Raw genomic sequence first — 22,427 nt, 5'->3', positions numbered from 1 at the left:
GGCTGCCTTCAGCTGCCGTGAGGAAGGGCTCTATGATGAAGCAGCCAGACTGTTCTGGGAGGTGCAGAGGGACAGCATTTATCAGATACACATTGCATCATGGGGCATTGCCAGGGTATCAGGGGAGCCTTTTTTTATGTGGAGGGTAGTCACCATAGCAGATGCCACCATCCTTGGAGATCTTCCCAGCCTGACTGCCCAGGAATCAACCAAATAGAGCTGTCCCTGCTCAGAGAAGACAGGTTGGACTAGGCAACCTCTGGAAGTCCCTTCCAGCCAAATTATTCTACCGGTCTATGAATCTGTACAGATCAGATACTCTCTCACCTCAGCTGCCACAAACGTATCTTTTCCAATTTACAACTTTCCATTTTCCCTCTTGCCATGGTGGAGATCTCAGTGATCAGATATTCTTTTCACATAGCCACAGCTGAGCTTCAGGGAACATAGTGTGCAGTCTTGTCAGCCCAATCTGCAAACTGACTTTAGGCTGAGTCCTCAATGTGAAATGAGATCTCCTCAAGCCTGCCCCTTCCCTCTAAGACCTTTTTCTGGCAAATCTATGTTGCATTAAGGACAGAAATGAGGACTGTGGCTTTCTCTGCAACATTCTGGAATGCCAGAAGTACTGAAGACATCAATTTCTGGAAGGTGGTACAGATTGCAGACACCCATTTCAGTGCTCTGGTAACCACAGCTTCTCTGCACAAAGCCAACCAACCGATAGCAAGGCAAGACCAAGTCACCTGCACTTTACTGTTGACATGCATAAGTACTCAGGTTGACTACAAGTTCTTGTTCCATTGCAATTTACTGACTTGGTTGCAAGCCCCAGGTGGGAAGACTGTTATTTCCAAACACATCACCTGGTTCTGGCCTCAGCCTTGTTATCAGCTGCTTTGCTCAATTCAGAAAGCGCTTGATATGCAAAACTTTCTCCAAGCCATATTTGCTCAGAAGTGTGTCCCAAAACAGCAACAAACTCCTGTCTACCTTTTTCATTGCCATGGTTGCTACTGATTGCCAGTGCTAGCCCTACCCGTCTCAGGCAGATTTGCTCTCTTCCTTAATTAGATTACGCAAGATCTCTCAGCAGTAGGCATCCTTGAACAACTATGTCAGGAGTGATGCATAGGGTTTTGATCTACTTTAATCACACCCTAGAGCTGGAGAGACTTCATATTTCCCTTCTAGCTTGTAACATACAACCAAAATTTTGCACTACTGTTTGTTCAGGATGTACAGTTGAATTGAATGGCATTTGGGTACATGCGTTTCCTTGAAAATCACAGCCATCATGTTCAGTTGGAAATATTACCTGTTTTGTGACTGATGTAACCCATTCTTATACTCTGGAAAGAGTTATTTCATCATGCAGGTGTGAGAAGGATTGCTGCTCTTCACTGTTCTCACTGCATCACAGAGACATAAGATACCTCTTTCTTTGCTTGGACAAGTTTACAGTTGCTGACAAGATCATCCAATATGTTACCACCATCACTAACACATGTTCTCCTCCACATGTCTTAGGACAAAAAAAAAAACAGAGGGAGAAAAAAGGTCTGGAGCTGTCCTGAGGACATGAATCCTGTGCCTGGAATGGGAACTTCTGCTCTGACCCCATCATAAGGTCCCCTGCATGGGAGCAAGGCTGAAGGCTCCCAAGGCACCATCTGGCATCATCCCAAAGACCAGATAGATGCCACTTTCTCATGCACTGTATCTGCTTCTGGACACCCTCCTACATGCAGAGTGCTATACCAACAGGTGCGCATAACAATAGGTGCTGGTGATGCCAGGGTCCAAGTGCTTTTTCTGTACCTTCCTGCTTTTTCCAGCGAGATTTGTGGAGTTAACATAAGAAGATTTAGCCCAGATGGCTATCGGCAAATGTGCATGGAAATACCTCCAACTTTCCTGGAGTTTGGCAACTTCTCACAAGCTTGGGCCAGCTCTACAGTTGCAGCTGTGCCTGCGATAATACAGGACAGCCTTAGAGCTCTGCCAGTGAATGCACACAGAAGATTGGTGACTGAACATGAAGTCTGGTTCATTGAACTGAAAAGTCAATCTCAGGAGAAAAGCAGGTACAGCAAGTTACTGTAGCAGAGAGCAACTCATAGGAAATTGTCTCAGAGATTTGCCTAGGACTCTGCCTGCCTGTCTTAAATGTGTTGACATGTTTCTGCATTAATGTTCTTGATCATAGAGCAGCGTGACACCTATGAAGAGACATGTGCTGTAACAAGCACATTCAGTCTCACCTGTCTCCAAGATATGTGATGCCTTAGCATGCTTTCAGAATCCAGAGTGACCAGAGTCTGGTGTCTGTGCTCCCAGATATTATAGTTATGTCAAGGAATCTGGCAGGAATCTGTTTCTGCAAGGTGCATGTGTGGCATCTTTTTAGTCAATATGGAAGAAAAGACCGGCTCGTACAACCAAAGGTCTTCTGCATATCTTTTTTATTTTAAACTTGCATCAGCTGCATTGTTATCTTTGAAACTGTATATCATTCAGCGGGATGATACAACTCAGAGCATCACACAGACAATGTGGGGAACTGAGGTGAATGAAACCTTCAGACCTCAAATTAAGAGTATGAAAGATTCTAAATTATCTGACTTTAACACCTGGTTCTAGCCTGGTAATATTTATGAGATCTGAAGGTGGAACTCCTTCACCAACCACCTAAATTACTGAAGACATTACATTGTACTCTATTAAGGCACAGGACTTCTCACATCTAATCAACAGTGTCTCTTTGGCGTAAACCAGTTCAATTAACACACCTCACTGCAGTTCCATCAGTCCTACCCAGCTGAGGCCCAAAGTTTAGACTCCATATATAGGTGCTTAAGTACCAGCCTTGGTTCTTCCTGCTACACAGATCTCTAAACTCATGCGACCTCAGTCTAACTAGCTCACATTAGAGCAATTGTAGCTTGGCAGCAGAATCTAGCCTTTTGAGACTGTCTTGCCAATGTTACTGCTGCTGGAGAAATAGCACTTGCTTGTATGGAAGTGAACCAAGAAAAGTATCCCTGTGAGGATTTGCTCCTAGAGATTATCAGTTGTGTTCTGATGTGATCACTAGTTCACTAGAGCTCATTTGAATCAGCAAAGCTGTAAGAAAGCACGAAATGAGTGTGGCGCAGGAATTCAACCTCATATATGAGTGAGACAAAGAAAAGCTGTTTTGCACCAGCAGGGTACACCAAGTCAGGTTGACTTACTTCAAAATTTACATCTATTAGCTGGTTAGTTCGCTTGCAGCATCGCTGCCATAGGATTTGTCCCATACTGCTGAGCACTTACATTCCCAGTGGACTGCAGAGGAAGGTCTCTGTCCTCTGCTTGCCTTTGCCTTTGCTGGGCTTGTCAAAGCCACATGGCCAGAGTGTGACCCTGATGTCAGGCTGCACAGAGCAAAGAAAATAAGAGGTCTGACTCTGCTCTGTGTGGCATGTGTTGCACTCTAGTGGCCTCACTTAAAAGAAAAGACATAAAAGCACAATAATTAGAACACATGGGTTTACGGTAGACTAGCAAAGTGCATGCTGAACTTCCCTGGTGTTCAAACCCAGCAGGTGCCTGTGCTCTGAGCTGAAGGTAATGCATCTTGGAGAGGCTAGGTGCCCATGTGGTCACTGGGACATGTTTTTCAGAAGGACAGCTCCCTTGCAGGGTCATCTGCATCATAGCTCCCAGACTGCATGATGCTCAAAGAAAGGAGCAGGACCAGGTCTGATCCCTCCCTTCCAACCTCTCCCTGGAGCAGGGTTTTCAAGTCCCTGCACCTGAGGGTGGTATGTAGCTGCTGGGACTCACAGGATCCTTCCATCTCCTGGGTGCTCCTTCAAGGATTGCGCCTGGCCTGGAAGGGATGTCTGGCTCTGAGATATGTCATCTGGGATTCAGGGAGGCTGAGAACAAGTTTCCTGATTTTCCGTAGGGCCCATGTCCCAAGAAAGCATCACTAGCTCCAAATTCTTCAGGAAGGAGGGCTGCACTGAGCAAAAATGAATGACATGGCTATGAGGGCTCCTAGCAGTAGTGGAAGCAGAGTCAAGTTGAAGCAAAAAGTAGTAGAAAGGACTGGAAAAAATGATGGAGTTCTTCACGTTTTATTTTGTTTTGTTTTTTACCTAGTCCTTTTCACAATTTTCCTGCCAAACAGCCCTGCAGAAGTTTTCAGTAGTGAGAAATTGTTATGAATTCTGTTGAAACAACTCAGCACTATATAAGAGTGATGTTAGTTATGATGGACTTGCTGTGACTTCCATGTGGGTGCACTGAGGAATCCATTTGGACTTCATTTGGAACCTGTTGTTAAAAGATTCTGCTACAGATGACATGCTAAAATCATCTTGACTTTTTTCTCTTCTGCCCCAACTACTTTTATTTTTTTTTTCTTTAAGACTGTCCACAAACCAGAAGTCAAATACAGAGCATCTTTATCAGAGGCTCATTTCACTCTGCTTTAGCAGTTGTCTGTAAAGGTGCATACTTGTAAATTTTTGGTAAAAGCATCTCACAAAAATCCTCTGATTTATTTATAAAAGCAGGTTGTGTCTTCATGTGCTTCTCAGAGAAATGAAGCATCCCCCCAGTGAATTAGTGATTACTCAGAACGTAAAAGACAGTATTTACATGATACACAACTGCTCAAAATGGGACTGCACACAAAGTGAGTCACGTCATAACTAGCTGCTATCACCTGCTTGTTAGTTCAGCTCCTGGAGTAGCACAGAAATGTCTTAGAAACAAAGACAGCAAAGTTCTTAATTTAGCAAGGTGGGGAAATATTTTTCTGCAATACCATTGGTTCATTAGGCAGCTGAAATGTGGAGCTGTAATGAAATGCATGGATGTTTTGAGATTCAGCTAAACTCATGAGGAATTATCTGCATGGCATGAATAGTCTAGTGCAACACCACATGTATGTAAGTTCCCCATGCCCCTGCAATTCTGAAATATGCAGATCACTTTCTCTGCTTTAAAAAGACAGTCCTTTCTCCATGCATACATCATGGGTAACATGACATGGTCTGTCACTCCTGGAATACTCAGTTTTAGAATTTATAGTTGCTGCAGGCATTCATGTTTCATGTAACAAGCTGGAGGGAGTAATAAAAGCACATTTTGTGTACAATCCTGAACATCTTTCAGGACTGTGGCTATTTCAGCCTCACTTCTCACTTAAAAATTCTTTATTGTTAGCCTTGCAATCCTCCATGTTTTGGAAGAATCACACAGTTCCTACTTTTGTTTGTATCATGCTGAAACTTCAGAAAATAGCTTGGTCATGGGTGACACCATAGACTACAGAAGCACATTATTATTTTTATTAGATGTTTCCAACTTATACCCATCACTGCCTGGAAGAACTCTTATTAAACATAGTAAAAGTTAGAAGAGAAAAAACAAACCAGAAATAGTAAATCTATGTATTTATGCAGCTATAAATCTTCCCAAATGATGCATAGAAAGTAAACTGTTACGAGTTTTTGTATGGTCATTTTCCTTTGTAGAACACCACCATTTCACTCTCACACCTACAAGGTTCTCACAGCCATCCTGTCCAGCATGGAGTTATAATTTCTCATCCCCAAAGAACACAGACATGTTAATTTTTTAAAGGAGAGCAAAAACATATTGCTTTTGAAACACAATCATTCCAATTCACTTCTGAAAGTAAAAATGCCTCTTTTCATCAAAAAACACAACAAATCCAAACCTTTTCCTTTCTTAAAAGTAGGTGCCCAGCACTGTAAGATCCACAAACTTATTCAAACTGATTACAAAACTCACTGGACTCTAACAAAGTTCAAGCTACAAGCAGATGCAAGTCCTTCTGAAAATAGAGTTGGGGTAAAATATGACTAGTGCTTAGAAAAAATAAAAACAAAGAAATGGACAACCACAGATGAGCTTACCTTTAAAGAAAGACAGGAACAAGGATGCCCAGAGACATAGTCCAGAATAAACAAATCCCAAGCACTTTTTCGTGAGCATTGTCAAAATAGGCTGGCTATCCTTCCTGAGCAGAGGGTGAAAAAGGATGAGGTCTTGAGGACAGCCCACAATGACTGACGGATTTGGTAATTACAGTAATAAGACATCAAACCAGCTTCCTACCAGGAGACAGACATGCATTTGCTCGTGTGCTTCTCCAGTCCCAAATCACCTAACTGCTGGGTCAGTAAATCCAAACACAAGGGGGTTGGTTACTTTTCTTGGGACTTACATTCCCGGGCACTCTGAGCCTTTTCTTGGTCAGAAGCAAATGCTAGCAATCCCTGCACACAGCTGTGTACAACAAGGAGGGGGAGCGTGCTGCCTGGGAGATGCTTTCCACATCCCCACAGATTGTTCCTAACTCAAGAACAGCACATCTGCAGTGCTTCCAGTGCTTGCACTCGAGTGCCTCTAGAGCTGTTTCCCAGCAAAATGAGTTTGCGTCCCTCTATGCTTTCTCTCAGCTGCGAGTGCAACTTGCAGCAAGCACCTGTGGCATGGTCCCCCTACCATACACCTGCCCTTTCTCCCAGCAGAGGTGGCTGGGGAGAGATTCAGTAGTGCAGAAGTCGGGGAAGGTGAAATTAGCCAGTTTCCTGCCCTTTTTAATGTACATATTCCTGTGATCACTTCCACCAGAGGCAGAGAACAGCCCTGAGCATCCTCTTCCCCAGCTGCCCACTGCTGCTGGGTCACAACTGTGGAATTTTGCACACACCCTGGCTCTCCTGGGACAGCTTCTCTACCTCCCCACTCCATTTATTCACCAGCCAGGCAAAGGCAAGGCAAGGCAAAGGCTTGAATATATTTCGTGATATTCATCATTTGGGCCTTTTTTTAATTCTTTTGCCTGTTCTGCACTCTCACTCACTTCTCTTTCACTGAAAACAGGTGCAGGACTTTGCACTTCCCCTTGCTGAATTTCTAGGGGCTCCTGCTTTGGCAGGGTACAACCCTAGGCTGACACAGAGAGCAGCACCAAGTTGTGACTCTGTGTAGAAGGGATTTGCCACCGCAGCAAGTCTGCACTGGGCAGTACAGACTGGTAGGAGAGCAGAGCCCCAGGACATGGGGGCAGAGGGTGCGGTGAGGAGGCGGCCATGCCTGGGACGATGAATGATGGGGCATGGGCTGGCCCTGGAGACCGCGGGCTAGAAGCATCTGCCCTGGGACCAGCTGCAGATATCCGGGCCGGAAGCTGGGCAGCACTCGCTTTTCAGAGGAACAACAATATAGTACCTGGCTTGTATAGAAGGACCGGTCAGCATCAACATGCCACCCTTCCTGGCCAGAGGCTGCATCACCATGCCCGCTCTCTCACCAGGCTGACCCCAGCGGCCATAGGGCCCAGCAGACACATAAGGAAACAGTGGCCATAGCACCAGGAGAAGCAGTAGTGAGCAGCACAGGTGGGGACAGCAGGGCCAACAGGATTGATAGCACTACTGAGGCTTCTTCTGCCCTTTTCATGCTTCATTTCCTTTTATACGGTAATTAGATCAAAGAAGCCAGGACCACAAGGGGCTGGTGTGTGCCCCAGCTGTGGCTTGGCCCTGGTCTAACTGGCCTCTGAGGCACCCTCCCAGTGTCACCAATGACAGGGTGGCTTCCTGGGGAGCTGGGAGGGGCCCTTGGACCTGCCAGCCCTCCTCTTCAGGGCTTGCCAGGCCCCCAGTGTGAACGTTTGCTGCCTCAGCTACGTGTGGAGGGCCCAGGCACAGCATCTTGCTCCCCATGGGTGGGAATGGAGATGGAGGGGTCACTGCTTGGACTGCATGAAAGGCTGGGCTGGGGGCAGGAGACCCCCTTAGGAAGCAGTAGGGCCAGGGACAGCCACAGGACTGTCCCCCTCCGCTCCTCAGCAGCACAGGCCTCCCCCAGGTCCATCCGATGCTGGGCCTCCCAGCTGCAGCAGCGCACAATGGTGTCAATCAGATAGTGGACAAAGCTCCTTGTGCGCCTGCCCAGGGAGGCCCGCAGCAGCTGTACCACAGCCTCCTCATCCAGGCCAAAGTATTGCAGGCTGGATTTGATGATGCTCTGCGCTGCTGCTGCTTCCTGGGCATCCTCAAAGAGCTGCCCCAGCTCCTAATGCAGCCAGGGCAGCAGAGGATGGAAAACAGCAGGATAGATGCGGGAGACGGATGCCCAGACATAGGCATGGAAGCTGCCCACTGGAGCCCAGGGCAGCGGCCCATGGCCTGGGGTGCTGTAAGGTGACGGAGGCTGTGGGCAGCTGGCTGTCCAGGAGCTTCTGCTGTCAGGTGGACAATGACTGTTGGTGCCGCTGGCAGTGGGATGACATGCTCCTCAAAGTCGCTGTCTGCCCGCACCAAATGCACGATGGAGCTGACCCTCCTCTTGCAGAGGGGGCACTTAGGCTTGCTCTCAGCCCACCACAATATACAGGTGTAACAGAATTGGTGGAGGCATGGCACCACGTAGCTGGCCTCCTCCCAGCTGTCTAGGCAGATTGGACAGCGGTTCTCCAGCTCCGTGGCCATGCTCTCCATGAGCTGCAGAGAGCTGGGGATGACAAGCTGCTCCCTCTCACTGCTGCTGCAGCAGCAGGCATCATACTAGAAAAGGAAGAGAGGATGCAATTGTTAGCTGGCCCAACAAGAGATGGAAGAAATGCCCATGACCCTCAAGAAGGAAACCCTCCCAGATCCCCAGGGTGAGGTTTCCCTGCACCGCTCACCCTCTGCTGGTGTAAGCACGCCTCCTGGAAGCTGTCAGGGCCGAGGAAAATCCTCCAGTGGCTCTGGGGTCAGGCACCAAGAGCTGCACTCAACAATTCCCTGCATGACACTCCAAACCTCACATACTCGCTCTACAGCAGGCTGAACCAGAAGCAAGGAGACAGTAAAAGTAGTCTCTTCTGGCAGGCAGAGCTCTCTGCTGTCCAGGGCTGTGCTCTCCAACACTCGCTTGCCATTCAATGCTGAGCAGGGTTCAGGGATAGTGATTTAGGACCAGTTCTGTAAAGGGATTACCCTTGGTATTTGGCACTGAAGAACTGTACATACTGGCGTTCTTTAGGTTGTGTTTGCTCTGGGCACAGCTTTGTACAGCAATAAACACTCAGTGGCATGGGCACAAGCTTAGAACCTGACTGTGTTGAGGACCTCCACAGCTACGCCTTAGGAGAAGCTGTTGGTGCCAACCCAGTGCAGAGCCTTCCCAATTCTTGGTAAAGGAGTGACAAGAAAGATGTGTTTCCAGGGAACCACATGCTTCTTTACTACTAAAATTCCCTAGAAAAGGAAGACGCTGGCACAAGGACATCAGTAATGTGTATTTCTAAAAATAAAAGCAATGTATTAATCCACAGCTTTATCTAGTTTTGTCCAGTAGGTCAATTACAATATCACCGGTTTGGTAAGCCGTGTGGAAAGCTGCCATAAAGACACAAACAAAAGGGTGAAGGCAATACCCATTGACCTTAAGATCACTGTAGATCCTCTCAAGTGCCATTGTAAAGCAAATCCAAAAAGTCACATCAGTAAAACCAGAAGGCATTAATCGCCTCCTGCTGGCTCAGCTCCAGGTTTTTTACCCACTGTAGGTTTGTGTTCTACTTCTTTGCATATTTTTGATGTAAACATGGTGAGGATTATTGTCAGTTGTGAACAACCTTATGATCAGAAACTTGCTTCCCTTTCTCCACTGAGTCTAGCTCAGAGACATCCTGTCATTTCCCTTGCATTTGGGATTTCACTCTGCAAGACACCGTAATGCGGCCCACTTCTCAGTTCTAAGCACAGCCTGCATAATCTGTAAGTTGCAAGGTGAAAGACAAATAAATAGCCCAAACGAAGGGCTGATGGAGCAGCTGAAAGGCTGTTGCTTCTCCATACAAACATTTCCAAAAGTCGTAACGAGGAAATTTTACCTTGACTGATTCCTACAATTTAATTGCCTCCTTTGAAGCTGAGTCGCTTGCTTTGACAGCCCGTTTAGTTTTAGTCGCTACTTCTGCGTACAGCCAGCCAAACTCACAATGCTGATGAAGTACAAAAGTCAGGACAAAGGAGGACATCCACTTGCCTGCGGTGCACCAGATGGGCAGTCTTGCTTCTTCATAAGATTATTTAAAACCAAGTTACAACACGTAGCAGGCTCTCCAGTTCACAGAATCACAGAATCATAGAACAGTTTGGGTTGGCAGAGACCTTTAAAGATCACCTAACTCCAACCCTTCTGCCATGGGCAGAGGCACCTTTCACTAGAGCAGGCTGCTCAAAGCTCCATCCAACCTGGCCTTGAACACTGCCAGGGCTGGCGCATTCACAACGTCTCTGGGCAACCAGTGCCTCTCCACCCTCATGGTAAAACATTTCTTCCTTTTGCCTAATCTAAACCTGTTTCGGTTTAAAACCATTGCCCCTTACATGTCTGGACCAACAGTTCTCTCAAATATTTCCACCTTTCTTCTTAGGTGGGTTTGGCACTGAACTGCTATAGCCTGAACACTACAGAGTTTTGTGTGCTTTAACTGCTCCTTCTTCTCCTTCCCCCAGTGTAACACCCTGTGAATAGGCTCTGTACCGCCTGCAGAAGGCAGAGCTGCATCCAGGGACCTCTGTGCAGAATGACCCAGCCGTAGTGCAACATGAGGTACCTTGTTCTGCTGAAGAGCAAGGGTTGGGGAGAAGAGTGGAAGGTGCTGGAATGTCTGTGTCTGTGACACACCAATGAATGTGTGCATGCAGACAGACAGCCCTGACCTACACCAACAAAACAGAAACACGAAAAATGGTAGAAACGAGAAACACCAAAAAGGAGAGTGCTAGTTTAAAGAAGCTGCTGAACAGTGATGAGGGTTATGAAGACAACCACACCACAAGCATCAAGTAAAGGTATGAAGTCAGCAAGCCCAGGACCACTGTGGAATGAGTCAGCATGGGAGACTGCTTATTTGGAATGGGATGAAGATGTTAAAAAGAAGAATACAGCAAGGAGAGGGAAAAGGGGAAATGAGGAGGAGCAAATCATGTAGGGGAGGCTAATCATGGAAGCGGCTGAGCAGTCCTGAGCCAGTTGGGCACAGCAAAACAGGAAAATAGGTCTGTTTTGCTCTGACCATACGTGTGTCTGACTTGCTTCTGTGCTCAGAGGAGACCCTGAGATGCTTTCCTAAAACTGGGGCACACAGATTGCACTTCCTAAAGCTGTGAAGTTCAGCTCAGTAGGGATAAATGGTGACCTGAAAGTAAACTTTCCATTTCGTTTTCCCCAACTGACAATACCACATGCGGAAACTTCATTTGCGTGACTCGACAAGGTTTAGAGTTTAGAACCATTGCTCCTTGTCCTGTCACTACAGGTCCTAGTAATGTCTCTCTCCCTCTTTCTTATAAGCTCGCTTTTATACATTGAAAGGCCACAATAAGGTCTCCCCTGAGCCTTTTCTTCTCCAGGCTGAGCAAACCCAACTCTCTCAGCCCTTCTTCATGGGAGAGGTAGTCCATCCCTCTAATCGGTTTTAGGGCCCTCCTCTGGATCGGCTCGAAAAGGCCCATGTCTTTCTTGTACTGGGGGACACAGAGATGGACACAGAACTCCAGGTGGGGTCTTACAAGAGCAGAGCAGAGGGGGAGAATCACCTCCCTTGATCTGCTGGCCATGCTTCTTTTCATGCAGCCCAGGTTACAATTGGCTTTCTGGGCTGCAAGCACACATTGCTGGCTCATATCTAATTTCTCATCTACCAAAATCCCCAAGTCTCTCCCCACAGGGCTGCTCTCAATCCGTTCATCCCCCAGCCTGTATTGACAGTGGGGATTGCCCCCACGTGCAGGACCTTGCGCTTGGACTTGTTGAACTTCACGAGGTTCTGTGGGCCCAATTCTCAAGCCTGTCATGGTCCCTCTTGATGGCATCCCTTCCCTCAAGCCTCTCAACTGCACCACTCAGCTTGGTGTCATCCACAAAATCGCTAAGAGTGCACTTCAGCCTACTCTCTGCCTATGATGTTAATAAATATATTGAACAGGGCAGACCCGAGGAGGGACCCCACTTGTTACTGATCATCATTTGGACATTGAGCTGCTGACTGCAACTCTCTGGATGTGGTCACCCAGCCAATTCCTTATGCATATGCTAATCTGTCCATCAAACCCATACCTCTCCAATTTAGAGGCAAGAGTGTTGTGGGGGACACTACCAAAGGTCTTTCAGAAGTCCAGGTAGATGACATCTGTAGCTCCTCCCTTGTCCACTGATGCAGTCAGTCCACTGTAGAAGGCCACTAGATTAGTCAGGAACAATTCGCCCATGGTGAAGCCATGTTGGCTGTTACGCAGTAGTACCACAGCAAGAGTAACTATGCACTCTGGACAAAGCCCTTATGCTGCTACTTGCAGCAACGCCTCAGAATGGGAAGAAAATGCCAGGTCTGGGGGGTCAGATCCAGAGCAAGAGAAACACCAAATTCATTACCATAGGACTGCAGACTAGCAAGACGGTTGTTTGAACCTTTAGATGCAAAAAGCAACAACCCCCAAATTACATATTCAGACCAATGTCCAAATGGATCACAGTGCATTTGTACCCACATCAGTATCTCAAGGGAAGGAATTCCTTTGCAATGGGACATGCTGAGCAATCCCAACACTGCTAATGAGGTGGAAGAAAAAGGATTTTTCCTACTCCAAGAGAGACACCCTGCTCCATTTCTCCAGCCAAGACTCCCAAAGCGTGCTTGACTTCTACTACAGCTTTGGAAGAGGCTAAATCTCTTTCCTCCCAACATCATCATAGACTTTTAAGTTGCTGAATGCTGTCCATGGTGTAAATCTGCAGCACCTACCCTCCCACGGAGGCTGGGGGATGTTTCCTCTTGGTGGCATGCATCCATGGCTTATTTGAACACTTAAATTATTCTGCCAGAACACGGAGTTGTCAAAAAGCTATGCTTTCAGCTACTCCCAGACAACTGATTTCACCCTTTTTGATCTGGGCTTCCTCACCTGTTCCTTTTCCTGTCATTCCACATCCCCGGACAGAAGGCCAAGTGTTTAACCAGCAGCCTAGGGTGACGCACATTTTAGGGACAACCACTGTGAAATGTGAAGGCTTACTTGTGCATGAAGATGGCAGGCCTGGTCCTTGAGTATTTACAGCTTGGGGATGTTAGAAACAGGCCCATACCTGGCCACAAACCCAAATCTTCAAGGCCTTCCTTTACCAAGAGTAGAACTATGTAGTGACAGGGTAAGTGTCCCCTAAGACAAGCCAAAGTGAGCACAAACGTGGTTACAGGCCAGGGCACATGTTCTCCTGGGATAACCACAGCCTCTAACACTGCACCATCAAATGACGCTACCTGAACTGCTGTCGTCCCCCCCCACCCCTGAGCTGCCTGCCAATTCTGATTCCTGCACTGTTGCAGGAGAACAGTGCTCAAATCACACGCCTTAAAACCAGCCAGAACCAAAGCTGTTTACTGGTTTCTCAATCACATGCAATTAGCTGTCACTCAGCTTGTACTTCTAGTCTCCTAAGAGGTCTTGGGCTGCAACCAGGGAGGACAGTTGGGCAGGTCCTACCTTAATTTGGGTCCCAGAGCTGTCCCAGAGGGGAACAGTGCTCAAGACAGAGCAGAAAAGGAAAACGCAGCTGCAATTGCTCCGTGCAGCAGGAAAAGAACAGCCTTGTCACCATCCTGACCCAGCATTAGGTACCCCCAAGCCACAGTGAGAGAGAAAAACACAGCCCTGGAGTATTATTCCCCTTCCAGGTTTAGGGCCACAACTTCACTCTGTGCTCCAGGCACGTCTGCCTCTGCTCCTGAAGACGAGAGTCTTGAGATATTGCCTACTCATGGGGGATGGCAAAGGTCTTCCACGTGTTAAGAGGAGCTGCAAATACAGGCTCCTGGGCTCACGCCAGGCATGCAGGTGATGAGCCTTGGGGTCTGCTGGGAGAGGTGAGCGGCAGAGACAGGCAGCTCGGCGAGGGCAGGGAGGGTGCAAAGGGCTGCTGGGGACAGAGTCAAGCCCTGAGCCTCTGCCCATGTAGGGGGCATTCCTTCCCATCCCCTGCCCCACAGCAATTGGGCTTTTCTCTGCCAGCAGGGCTGGGGCACGTGGGTGCCGCAGAGTCCTGGTGTGGTCTCTGGAAGTAGGCAGGCTGGGAGCTGCGTGGTGGCCCTGGACCAAATCCCCAGCACCGGGATGCTGAGCTGCAGGTGCTCCCTCAGCCAACGGGGGAGACAGTTTGGCACAACCCCAACAGCACCATGCCTTGCCTTTGGTTTTGGAAGGCCAGGGCTCCTCTGGCTTTGGTGAGACACACAGAGGCCTCCTGGCCCCTGAGAGCCTGGGACTCAGCAGGAGATTTCATTTCAGACCTGAGGCCTTACCAGGAGGAAGCAATCCCCGCAGCAGCTCTGAGAGCGCTGGCCAGCCTTGGGCCTGGGACCCTGCTGCCAAGCCCAGGCTGGGGCACAGGGGGCATTTTGTAGCTGAAGCCAGAGCCCAGATGCATGCCTGGCAGCAGGACAGACTTTCTGTGTACCATCATGAGGCATTTGGTGTTTGCAAGCATGAGGGGTTTTTATTTGAAATTAAATTACCTTCCCCTCCTGTTTGCCACCCCCCACGCTGAAACTGGTATTTGCTACACTGTGGTTATGCAGCAACCATCCTTCCTACCCCCTGCACTCTACTGTTGTAAGGTGTTCCTCCTGTTGTTGTGGGCAATGGTCTGAATAGTTACTTGGAAAGACAAACGCCATCACTCCCAATGTCGCCCCCTTCCTCCTTCTTACCCCAGCTTTATATACTGAGCATGAGGTCATATGATATGGGATGTCCCATTGGTCAGCTTGGATCAGCTGCCTTGGCTGTGCTCCCTCCCCTCCTTGCTTCCTGCCCCTGGCAGAGCATGGGAAGCTGGAAAAGTCCTTGACTAGAACAGCACTACTTAGCAACACTTAGCACCTACTTATCAACAACTAAAACATTGGTATGCCATCAACACTATCCTCCTACCAAATCCAAAACACACCATACCAGCTACAGTGAAGAAAATTAACTCTACCCCAGCCAAAACCAGGACACCAACCAAGCCCTGTGGACTGCAGCAGGCACTGCCAGCCCATGGCCCAGCTGACAGGGGCTCAATGGGGACAGGGGCCCCTCCCAGGAGTGTCCCAGGACAGTGCCAGGCCAAGATGCGGGCTGTGCTGCTATGCTATGCAGTGCAGAGGCAGGGGCCCTGCCCTGGAGTCAGCTCTGGCTGTCCTGGCCACGTGGCAGGGGCCAAAAGCATCTCTGCTCTCCGCTGACCTGCAGGAGACGGACACACTACGTGAGATGCAGCGCCACTTTCTGCTGCAGCTGTACTGGCTCCAAGCTCCAGCCCTCCCTCCCAGCGTCACTTGCCAACGGCAGCTGGACCGGCAGCTTCCCCTCATGTTTATGCGGGGTGTGCCGCTGCCGCCCAGCGCATGCGCACAGCCACAGCCCCCGCTGCATGCGCGTGCCGTTAGGCGCATGTGCACCACCCCTCTTGCACTCAGTCCGCATGCCCAGTCCACGCGCAATGCCCACGCCTTGCCTGCAGCGCCGCGGACACATCCACGCGCATGCACGAAGTCCCCCTTGCGGTCCTCAGGTAAACTGCGGGCACAGCCAACGCATGCGCGCTGCCCTCCCTTGCCCGCAGCACTGGAGTCACCGCCCGGAGAGCGCAAGGGCACGTCGCCGCCTGCTCTCAGCCCGCGGGACGGCTGCCGCGGCGCGGCGCTGGGCGGTCTGCAACGACTCTTGCCGCCCCAGCGTTATCCCTGCGCCTGCGTCCCGGCCACTCGCCGCCCTCCCCCGGGGCTATCCCGCAGCACAGCCCCCATCCCGTCACGCGGGCCCGCTCCGACTGGCCGTGTTTACTGCTTCCCCGCGAAGCAGTAAAAAAGCGACCAGACGCCGTCCTCGCCGCTGCTGCTGCTGCCGCCGCCCACCGGCAGGCAACGCAGCATTTCTGAGCATCGGTGTCACCGGGGAGTGCGTGCAGCGCTGAGCTGCTCCGCGGTGGCCGCGCACCACGACTGCCCCTCTGCGGCCACAGCCTTCCAGGAACGAACGGGGCAACCGCGGACCACAGCCCCGCCGCATAAGCTGCGCGGCGCAAACGCCCTCGCCGCCGGAGGAAGTGCACATGCGTGAAGGCGGTGCCTGCGCAGCCTCGGGAGCCGAGACCTGCCGCTCCCGCCCGCCCCCACAGCGGGCGCAGGCGCAGTGAGGGCAGCGGCGGGGCCGCGGGGCCCGCGGGCGAGAGTGGGCTGGGGCGGGGTGGCTGTGCGCGGAGGGCGACGGGCTGCCGGGGCGCTGCTGAGGCGGGCGCGCCCTTTGGGTGGCCGCGGGCGCCGGCGTGTCTTCTGCATGCAGGGACCGTCGCCACCCGGAGCCGAGGAATGCGGCAAAGCCACCCGCAGAACATGTCCCAGCGGTACTGAGCCAGCCCTTCACTACACGTACTCTCAATTTAAAAAGGTTCCCACGCTTGCCTCAGGCTACTCAGTGGTTCCTGAGTGCACCCAAACAGGCGCAATTGCCCCAAGAAAAACCCAAAGCAGTACCAGGGCCCCAAACATCCAAAACTCTGCTTCAGACCCCCAAAGACTCAGCTTCACGGTCCTGAACACCTGCCTTACTAACCCCAAAGATCCCAACGTTGCCCCAGGGCCCCAAAACACACCCAACCCTGCTTCAGCCCCCCCCACCCCAACCTTCCTTAGCAGCTCTTGGCCCCCCTCCCACTGCCTCACCTGCTGTCTAAATGCCCCCAGCACCCCATCCCTATGCTAGCAGCCCAGAGCTTGCTAAACCCTACTCCAGGGTATCCCCATTTACCCCCACATCCTCCCTGAGTATCCCCAGTGTTCTCCAATCTTGTCACTGTATACTCCCTGTTTGAATGCTTACAAATACCTCCAAACACTCCACAAAGAATGTCTTGCAGGTGTCATGAATACCTGCAAACTCTATCCAAGTCCCTCCAAAGTCCCCCAAATCTGCCCCTCAGCCCACCAAAATCCCAAGCCCTGTTTCTGAGCCCCTGAAAGTCCTCCTCCAAAGCCACAGACCCTAATTTCCCACAAAGCCCCCACAAACACTGTCCCAAAGCTCCCATGAAACCCCAAATACCCCCAAATGTGTCATAGTTCTTGCTGGCTCCATCAGACCCTGTACCCCGTCCAGTTTTCCTCAAAGAACCCAAAAGTTGCGTCAGGCCCCCAAGAAAACCTTGCCCTACTTCAAGACACTCAGAAACTTCCCCAAAACCCTACCACAGGACCCCAAATAATGCCTCAAAATCTCCTAGCACTGCTGAAAGCCCTATACCTTCCCCAGTGACCCTAAAGACTCCAAACTTGCCTTATGCTCCAAAGTCCTCAAAGTGTGCCCCAGGAATCCAGAAATACCCTCAGTCGGACCCCAAACCAATGACCAGGGCTACTGAAGAATCTCAAACCATGACCAATAGTCCCCAAAGATCTCTGAACCTGCACTAGGGCCCTAAAACACCCTAAAGCTTGCTCTGTCACCCTCACAGGAAAGTTTCTTCTCATGTTTAGGTGGCTCTTCCTGTGTTTCAGCTTGTGCCCATTGACCCTTGCCCTGTCACTGGGCACCACTGAAAAGAGTCTAGTCCCATTGTCCTGACACCCACCCTTTAGATATTTATAGGTATTGAGGAAATCCCAACTCAGTCTTCCCTTCTCCACGCAGAACAAACCCAAGTCTCTCAGCCTTTCCTCATAAGGGAGATGCTCCAGCCCCCTGATCATCTTGGTAGCTCTCTGCTGGACTTGCTCGAGCAGTTCCCTGTCCTTCTTAAACTGGGGGGCCCAAAACTGGGTACAGTACTCCAAATGCGGTCTCACTAGGGCAGAGTAGAGGGGGAGCATAACCTCTCTCCACCTGCTGGCCACACTCCTTTTTATGCAGCCCAAAATATTGTTGGCCTTCTTGGCCACAAGGGCACGTTGCTGGCTCATGGTCAACTTGTTGTCTACCAGCACTCCCCGGTCCTCCTCAACAGAGCCCCTTTCCAGTAGTTCAGCCCCCAGCCTGTACTGGTGCATGGGGTTATTCTTCCCCACATGCAGGACCTTGCACTTGCTTACGTTGAATTTTGTCAGGTTCTCCTCAGCCCAGCTCTCCAGCCTGTCCCATATCTCGTTGGACGGCAGCAGAGCCTTCTGGTGTACCAGCCACTCCTCCCAGCTTGGTATCGTCAGCAAACTTGCTGAGGTTACACTCTATCCCATCATCCAGATCACTGACAAATATGTTGAACAGGACTGGACCCAGCACAGACCCCTGGGGAACACCACTAGTGACAGGCCTCCATCCAGACTCTGCCACGTTGATCACAACCCTCTGAGTTCTCCTGTTGAGCCAGTTCTCAGTCCACCTCACTGTCCACCTCACTGTCCACTCACCCAATCCACACTTCCTTAGCTTGCCTGTGAGGATGCTATGGGCGACAGTGTCAAATGCCTTACTGAATTCAAGATAGACAACACCCACTGCTCTCCCTTCATTGACCCAGCCAGTCACGCCATCATACAAGGCTATCAGATTGGTCAATCACGATCTCCCCTTTGTGAATCCATGTTGACTGTTTCGGATAACCTTCTTGTCCTCTACATGCCTGGAGATGACCTCCAGGATGAACTGCTCCATCACCTTTCCAGGCATGGGGGTGAGGCTGACTGCCCTAGAGTTTCCCAGGTCCTCCTTCATGCCCGTTTTGAAGATTGGAGGGACATTTCCTTTCCTCCAGTCCTTGGGCACCTCTCCTGTCCTCCACAACCTTTCAAAGATCATGGAGAGTGGTTCAGCAAGAACATCTGCCAGCTTCCTCAGCACTCATGGATGCATCCCATCGCGGCCCATGGATTTGCATGGATCCAGTTTGCCTAGGTGATCTCTGACCCAATCCTTCTCAACCGATCTTAAGCCTTCCTTTCTCCAGACTTTTTCTCTCTCTTCTGGGGACTGAGATGCCTGAGGGCCAGCCTGAGCAGTAAAGACTGAAGCAAAGAAGGCATCCAGTAACTCCGCCTTCTCTGCATCCTGCGTTGCCAGGGCCCCTTTGTTGTTCAGCAGTGGGCCCACTGTATCCCCAGTCTTCCTTTTACTGCTGATTTATTTAAAGAAGCCTTTCTTGTTATCTTTGACATGCCTTGCCAGATTTCATTCCCAGTGGGCCTTGGCCTTCCTCATTGCATCTCTGCGTACCCTGACAACATTCCTATATTCCTCCCAAGTGGCCAGTCCCTTTTCCCACGTACTGTGAACCTCCCTCTTCCATTTGAGGTTCTCTAGAAGCTCTTTGCTCATCCATACAGGTCTCCTGGCTCCTTTGCTTGACTTCTTCCTCCTGGGGATGCACTGATCTTGAGCTTGGAGGAAGTGGTCCTTGAATACTGACCAGCTGTCTTGGACACCCCTGCCTTCCAGAGCCCTAGCCCATGGGATTCCTCCTAGCAGGTCTTTGAAGAGGCCAAAGTTGGCCCTCTTGAAGTCCAAGGTTGTAATCCTACTTGTTGCCCTGCTTCTACCTTGCAATATCCTGAACTCCACCATCTCATGGTCACTGCAGCCAAGGCTACCCTCGACCCTCACATCCTCAACCAGCCCTTCCTTGTTTGTTAGGATAAGATCCAGCAGCACATCTCGCCTTGTTGGCTCCTTCACCACCTGCATCAAAAAGTTGTTTTCTATGCTCTGCAGGAACCTTCTGGACTGTGCATGGCTCGCTGTGTTGCTTTTCCAGCAAATATCAGGTTGGTTGAAGTCCCCCATGAGGGCCAGGGCCTATGACTGTGAGGCTACTTCCAGCTGTCTGTAGAAGGCTTTGTCAACTTCCTCTTCTTGATCAGGTGGCCTGTAGCAAACACCCACAACAGTGTCGCCCATATTTGGCTGTCCCTTAATTTTTACCTACAAGCTCTCAACTTGTTCTCCTTCCACTCCAAGGCAGAGCTCAATACATTCCAGTTGCTCCCTCACATAAAGAGCAACTCCCCCACCTCGCCTTGGTGGCCTGTCTTTCCTGACAAGCCTGCAGCCATCCATGACCACATTCCAGTCATGTGAGCTATCCCACCATGTCTCTGTGATTGCAATGAGATCACGGCCCTGCGACCGCACACAGACCTCTAGTTCCTCCTGTTTATTCCCCTTGCTGTGTGCATTGGTGTGCAGGCATTTCAGAAAGGTGCTTGAGCACACAGGTTTCCCCAGAGGAGTGTACAAGAACCCACTATAGCCATGCAAACTCTTGAGGTGTTCCAGGTTCCCCCAAAGCCTGCCAAAATCCCCCAAGGATCCTAAAACATGTCCTAGTGCTGGAAAAAAGAGAAAAGGAAAAGGAGAAAGAAAAAAAAAAGAAAAAGAAAAAAGAAAAACCTCCAGCAGTTTCACAGGCTCATAAGATCTCTCCCAAACACCCCTGAACCCTGTCCCAGCATTCCCAGCGTCCCCAAACTCTGTGCAAGTTCTCCCAAAGACCCCTGCACCTTGCTTCAGGTCACTGTAAGACTTCCCTGAAAATCCTGCCAAACTGTGTTTCAATGACCTGATTTGCTCCATACAGTACCCAAACAGTCCCAGTGTCCCACAGTTCTGCCCAAGGGCTCCAAATTACCACCAAAAACTGCTTCAGGACCCTCAAAGACCCAAAACCCTAACTCAGAGCTGTCATAGGAACATGGACACCCCCAAACCCTGATTGTGTGCCCCCACAAACCCCCAAACCTACTCCCAGCCACAGCACAAGTCCTGCTTCTAAGCTTCCCAAAGGTTCCCAGACTCTTTCCTAGAGCCACGAAACCCCCCCAAAACTGGCCAGAGTGCCCCAAACACCTCCAGACTCTGCTTCAAGGTCCCCGAAAGCCCTCCTGCAACCCAACCCACAACCTGTCCCTGGGGTCCCAATGACCCCCTCCATGCCCTGCCCAAGTACATGCAACTCCTCCCAGTCTGGCATCAGGGTCCTGAAACACCCTGATAACTTGCTTCAGGACCCTCAAAGTCATCAGTCTCTAGACTCTGCCCAGCTGCCACCAATGAGCTCCAAACCCTGCTCCAGAACTCCTCAAACATCCCCTAATCTACTCCAAGTGGCCTCTACTGCCAAACCCTGCCCCAGGATGCCCAAACACTGGCAAACCATTCCCAAGAGAAATCAAACACCCCGACACCTGCACGACAGGTCTTGAGGCTCTGGGGGTTGGAAGGAAATTAATCTTTATCTCAGAAATGTATGAGGCACAAGAAGGTTTTGTGTAGCCCCAAAGTATAATTGCTTTCAACTTTCAACTTGTATCTGTCCAGTTTACTGAGTCCTTCGCTCATGGCTAAAGGTGTTTGAACGCAGTGGTCCCAAAAAGGGTCAATAACAGCTCACAGAAGGACTACTCCAGCCATTGTCATAATTTATTTTTTTCATTACGTGTTGCTTCTACTTCCAGCTCCAATCACTGCAATGTTTTTGTATCTATACAGTTTATACACAGGTTTGGGTTTTTTTGTTACAGGATTTTCTTTTTTTTGAAGAAACAAAAGGTATCTTCTGCCTTAAAGTTTCCCTAGATGTTTTTTTTTTTTAACATTTTGATTACAAGTATGTTTTTACTTACTTAAAAAGACAGTCAGTGTCTTGTTACCAATGTTAGTTTTGTTTGGTTGGGGGGGTGGTTTAGCATGTAAACAACCTCCACCCTAACTCCAGCAAGGGTGACCCAATCCTGTAGAGGCAGGCCTTCCTGTGCTGGTGTGCAAGTACCTGTAGAGGCAATGTGGACTTTGCTGGTATGTTCACTGGCCCCTGTGAAGGGTGCAGCATGGGAATACTGGACACTGACAACTCATTCCATGACAATGCAAATGATCTCACCTGAGCCTTTCTACAGATCTCTAATGAGGCAGCTGTACTAACAGGAGCATCCTTAGGGCTGCTTTTCTTCAGTACAGCCCCTGCCCTTTTCACCTTCCTGGCGCTTACAGCCAAGTCTGACCAGTACAGGACAGGGCAGGCAGGGACTGTTTGGTCTTCAGACTGCAGCATACCTCACCCCCAGGCTAGCGTGAGCTTGACCTTCCTCTGCCAGCCCCATGCAGTCCCCATGGGAGGCTGCAAAAAGAGGGTAGAGAGAGTTGGCTGCTCTGAGGGAATGCAGGAAACCTGTAGGGGTATCTCACTGAGCAGAGTTGCTCTAGAGATAGGTGGTGATACTGTCCTGCAGAAAGTCTTTTGACTGAGCTGCTCCAAGGTCCTCAAGACTTGATGCTGTGCAGGAGGAGCAACCTTTCTTGCAACAGAAATGTTGTCTTGGCCCCAGCTGTGCACAGGATGGCAAGAATCCATATCCCTGCCTGTGTCAG

At 50.0% G+C, this 22,427-nt stretch overlaps 1 protein-coding gene across 4 annotated transcripts in view; it reads right to left on the bottom strand.

The window, feature by feature from the left end:
• Positions 1–15,471, bottom strand: part of LOC142050201 (neuronal acetylcholine receptor subunit alpha-7-like) — a 72,888-nt gene extending 57,417 nt beyond the window's left edge. Inside the window, exons 1-3 of one of the 4 annotated variants that reach the window (XM_075078621.1) lie at positions 9,998–11,878; positions 8,723–9,741; positions 5,940–8,600 (exon numbers count right to left, since the gene is read on the bottom strand). In XM_075078621.1, the coding sequence (XP_074934722.1) occupies positions 5,940–6,018 (79 nt within the window). In that variant the 5' untranslated portion in view covers positions 6,019–8,600; positions 8,723–9,741; positions 9,998–11,878. Of the gene's footprint in view, positions 1–5,326; positions 8,601–8,722; positions 9,742–9,997; positions 11,879–12,150; positions 12,262–15,339 lie in introns of those variants that run through there. The other 3 variants (XR_012657946.1, XR_012657947.1, XR_012657945.1) reach the window with 3 other exon arrangements.
• Between the last annotated feature and the right edge of the window lie 6,956 nt (positions 15,472–22,427).

Source organism: Phalacrocorax aristotelis, chromosome Z (genome assembly GCF_949628215.1).
Source record: "Phalacrocorax aristotelis chromosome Z, bGulAri2.1, whole genome shotgun sequence".
NCBI lineage: Eukaryota > Metazoa > Chordata > Aves > Suliformes > Phalacrocoracidae > Phalacrocorax > Phalacrocorax aristotelis.
The sequence above is the reverse complement of the archived record's forward strand: the minus strand, read 5'-3'. Positions and strand labels throughout refer to the sequence as shown.